This window comes from Salvelinus fontinalis, chromosome 22, assembly GCF_029448725.1.
Source record: "Salvelinus fontinalis isolate EN_2023a chromosome 22, ASM2944872v1, whole genome shotgun sequence".
In the NCBI taxonomy this organism is placed as follows: Eukaryota; Metazoa; Chordata; class Actinopteri; order Salmoniformes; family Salmonidae; genus Salvelinus; species Salvelinus fontinalis.
The window spans coordinates 39,719,392-39,724,391 of NC_074686.1; the positions used below are offsets into that span (position 1 = coordinate 39,719,392).

Genomic DNA, 5,000 nt, shown 5'->3' on the forward strand with positions numbered 1-5,000 from the left:
TGTTCTGTGAAGGGAGTAGTACACAGCGCTGTATGAGATCTTCAGTTTCTTGGCAATTTCTCATCAATCAATTAGCCTTCTAAAATGATAAACTTGGATTAGGTAACACAACGTGCCATTGGAACACAGGAGTGATGGTTGCTGATAATGGGCCTCTGTACGCCTATGTAGATATTCCATTAAAAATCAGCCGTTTCCAGCTACAATAGTCATTTACAACATTAACAGTGTTGTCATGATGCTGGCCTGGGGGTAGGTTTATGACAGTCATAAATACCTCTCCCCCCTTTTTTCCCTCTCTACTGATGAGACTATGGAAAATCACTTGGTTAACAGAGATTCTGGGAACATCAGAAGGTGGGGGGAAATGAACTATATTCTGGTAATCCAACCAATTGAACATATGTGGTGGTACTTAATGAATATGAAATTATTCGTGATGGGATGAAATGTGATTTTAGCTTCTAACATGTGAGAATTGGGTTTTCATGAGTGAATTAGGCCCGACTCAGTGGCCCGCCCACGTGAAGAGACATTGGTTATAAACTATGAAACACGCCCTACTCTCCCTTCCTGTATAAAACCGTGACGACAATACAGCTTCCTGTTCCGGGGACATTAACTTCTCTAGGGTAGGAGGCAGCATTCGAAATTTTGGATGAATAGCATGCCAAATTAAACTGCCTGCTACTTGGGCCCAGAAGATATGATATGCATATAACTGGTAGATTTGGACAGAAAACACTCTAAAGTTTCCAAAAACTGTTAAAATAGTGTCTGTGAGTATAACAGAACTGATTTGGCAGGCGAAAACCTGAGAAAAATCCATTTGGGAAGTAGTTTCTTTTTTGGTTTTGTAGTTTTCTATTCAATGCCATTACAGTATCCATTGACTTAGGACTCAAATTGCAGTTCCTATGCCTTCCACTAGATGTCAACAGTCTTTAGAAATTGTTTCAGGCTTGTATTCTGAAAAATGGGGAAGTAAGAGCAGTCTGAATGAGTGGACCCTAAAGTGTCACAGAGCTTTTTGATGCGCACGACCGAGAGAGTACCTTTCTTGTTTACCTTTTATATTGATGATGTTATTGTCCGGTTGAAATATTATCGATTATTTAGGCTAAAAACAACCTGAGGTTTGAATATAAACATAATTTGACATGTTTCTATGAACTTTACGGATACAATTTGGATTTTTTTGTCTGCCTGTTTTGACTGCGTTTGAGCCTGTGGATTACTGAAGAAAAAGCGCGAACAAAACTGAGGTTTTTGGATATAAAGAGACTTTATCGAACAAAAGGAACATTTATTGAGTAAATGAATGTCTGCTGAGTGCAACCATATGAAGATCATCAAAGGTCAGGGATTCATTTTATCTCTATTTCTGACTTGTGTAACTCTTCTACTTGTCTGGTTACTGTTTGTAATGATTTGTCTGCTGGGCGCTGTTCTTAAATAATCGTAATGTATGCTTTCGCCGTTAAGGCGACGGCCTTGACGTTAGAAGGGCAGGTGACACCTACAGAACAAAGCCAATCTCAGCTACCTAACGAAATTAGCATTGAATTCCCACGTGAAGAGGACGATCGACACGTCGAATATGATGAATTTCGACAATATCGGCCAGTATATAGCATGAGCATATAAGCATGGCAACGGGGTATGAACTTTGAACTCTGATTCACTCCAGCCGCCAAGCGTGGACTGGGAAAGGACAGACAGGGTATACCGTCTACCACACAATGGCGCTACTAAAACGGGTACAGTTTACCACCAGAGACGCTCGTCAAAGGATGGAAGAACTCTTGGGCAACTCGGCCTTCCATCTACCGCCAACCTGTTGAAGCGCAGCTCAGAGTAAATATTCATTGCATTTTCCTTTTCCAAATGGGCGGTAATTTAGAATGCATAAGATTCTGTATTTACGATAGCATAGCTTCTCCCTTTGTTACTCAGTCTTCCCGCTCTTTCACTCAAACCCAGCCCCCTTTTCTTTGTGTAACCAGCTGTCATATCTGTTCCGTCCGCTAGGGACGTTTTCCTTCATGACGTAATTTGTAATCAAGGTATGATTCATTCTGTGTATATGTAAATCTGTGTGATTAGTTAGGTATTTAGTAAATAAATAATTTAACCCAGTTTTGTATTGCTGATTCAACTTGTTAGCCAGGGTTCGTGAAGATAACCAAGAATTTACAACTTTCAGATGAGACTGAAATAAGGTGACGGTTAATATTGACTGCTATTGATGTAAAATATTACTAGGTCTTTAAGAGTTTATTCGGAAGATAACAGCTCTATAAATATTATTTTGTGGTGCCCCTCCTCTCTAGTTAATTACATTTACATGATCAGCTCAATCAGGTAATATTAATTACAGAGAAAGGATTTTATAGAATAGCATGTCATATCACTTAATCCGGCATAGCCAAAGACACGACAATGTCTACACGGTATTTCTGATCAATTTAATGTTATTTTAATGGATTTTTTTTGTTGCTTTTCTTTCAAATACAAGGACATTACTAAGTGACCACAAACTTTTGAACGGTAGTGTATATATATATATATAATAATTATATATATATTAAAAACATTACCCCTTTTTCTTACCAATTTTGCGGTATCCAATTGGTAGTTACAGTCTTGTCCCATCGCTGCAACTCCTGTACGGACTCGGGAGAGGTCGAAGGTCGAGAGCCATGCGTCCTCCGAAACACGACTCAACCTAGCCGAACTGCTTCTTGACACAATACCCACTTAACCCGGAAGCCAGCCGCACCAATGTGTCGGAGGAAACACTGTATACCTGGCGCCCGTGTCAGCGTGCATGCGCCCGGCCGGCCTTGGAGTCGCTAGAGCGCGATGGGACAAGGATATCCCTGCCGGCCGAACCCTCCTCCTAACCCGGATGACGCTGGGCCAATTGTGCGCCGCCCCATGGGTCCCCTGGTTGCGGCCGGCGGCGACAGAGCCTGGCCTTAAACCAGGATCTCTAGTGGCACAGCTAGCACTGCGATGCGGTGTCTTAGACCACTGTGATGCAGTGTCTTAGAACGCTGTGATGCAGTGTCTTAGAACGCTGTGATGCAGTGTCTTAGAACGCTGTGATGCAGTGTCTTAGAACGCTGTGATGCAGTGTCTTAGACCACTGTGATGCAGTGTCTTAGACTACTGTGATGCAGTGTCTTAGACCACTGTGATGCAGTACCTTAGACCACTGTGATGCAGTGTCTTAGACCACTGTGATGCAGTGTCTTAGACCACTGTGATGCAGTACCTTAGACCACTGTGATGCAGTACCTTAGACCACTGTGATGCAGTACCTTAGACCAATGTGATGCAGTGCCTTAGACCACTGTGATGCAGTGTCTTAGACCACTGCGCCACTCGGGAGACCTCAATCATCCACAAGTTTACCCATTCACTCATCCAAATCTCACTCATCCAAATCTCACTCATCCAAATCTCACTCATCCAAATCTCACTCATCCAAATCTCACTCATCTAAATCTCACTCATCCAAATCTCACTCATCAATGTCTCACTCATCCAAATCTCACTCATCAATGTCTCACTCATCCAAATCTCATTCATCCAAATCTCACTCATCCAAATCTCATTCATCCAAATCTCACTCATCCAAATCTCATTCATCCAAATCTCACTCATCCAAATCTCACTCATCCAAACCTAACTCATCAATGTCTCACTCATCCAAATCTCACTCATCAATGTCTCACTCATCAATGTCTCACTCATCAATGTCTCACTCATCAATGTCTCACTCATCCAAATCTCACTCATCCAAATCTCACTCATCCAAATCTCACTCATCCAAATCTCACTCATCAATGTCTCACTCATCCAAATCTCACTCATCAATGTCTTACTCATCCAAATCTCACTCATCCAAATCTCACTCATCCAAAGGTGCATTTAGACTTAGTTGACCTACCATCAGTGATTCCCAGGTCAACAGAGTGGCTATGGTGTTGTCTGGGTCGTCCCAGGGCAGGCTGGCCTGTGTTCTGGAAGTAGGTATCCTGGGTAGACTCTGTACTGCTCTGAGCTCTCACAGAGATGATAGGCTTGGACAAACGGGGAGGGAGAGGGGGAGGGCCACCCTTACGGTATGGGAAAACTGGAGAGAGAGAGAGAGAGAGAGAGAGAGAGAGAGAGAGGGAGAGGGAGAGGGAGGAGGGAAATGAAGATGGAGGGTGAGAGAGAGAGAGAGAGAGAGAGAGAGAGAGAGAGAGAGAGAGAGAGAGGGAGAGATGGAGAGAGAGAGGGAGAGAGAGAGGGAGAGATGGAGAGAGCGAGGGAGAGGGAGGGAGAGATGGAGAGAGAGAGGGAGAGAGGGAGAGGGATGGAGCGATGGAGAGATGGAGAGAGAGGGAGAGGGAGGGAGCGATGGAGAGGGTGGGAGGGAAAGAGGGGGAGGGAGGGAGAGAGACAGTGGGAGAAGGAGAGGGAGTTGGAGAGGAAGAGAGAGAGAGAGAGAGAGAGAGAGAGAGAGAGAGAGAGAGAGAGAGAGAGAGAGAGAGAGAGAGAGAGAGAGAGAGAGAGAGAGATGGAGGAAGATGGAGGAAGATAGGGAGAGAGGAAGAATATAATAAATAGTTAATATCTGAATCTATTGTAGAATGATACAAAAATGAAGTGTATGAAAAGAGAGAAAAGGGAGGAGACGGATGAACAGAAAGCGAAGGAAGAGATTGTAATCGATGCAATTTGAAATACCAGCCGCTAAAATACATCCTCCATTTTAGAGACAGAAGCCCATGTGGTGTGATGCATGTTGTGAGGAGAGAGAGAGACAGATACAGACAGAGAGACAGAGAGAGAGAGAGAAATAGAGAGAAAGAGAGAGAGAGACAGATAGAGACAGAGACTTAGAGATAGAGAGAGAGAGAGAGAGAGAGAGAGAGAGAGAGAGACAGAGACAGAGAGAGAGAGAGAGAGAGAGAGAGAGAGAGAGAGAGAGAGAGAGAGAGAGA

General features: G+C 43.6%; 1 protein-coding gene across 1 annotated transcript in view; it reads right to left on the minus strand.

Moving 5' to 3' along the window:
* LOC129820355 (disks large-associated protein 1-like) overlaps positions 1 to 5,000 on the minus strand; it is a 31,822-nt gene that overhangs the window by 24,582 nt on the left and 2,240 nt on the right. Inside the window, exon 2 of the mRNA XM_055877421.1 lies at positions 3,959 to 4,091. Coding sequence (XP_055733396.1) covers positions 3,959 to 4,091 — 133 coding nt within the window. The remainder of the gene's footprint in view (positions 1 to 3,958; positions 4,092 to 5,000) is intronic.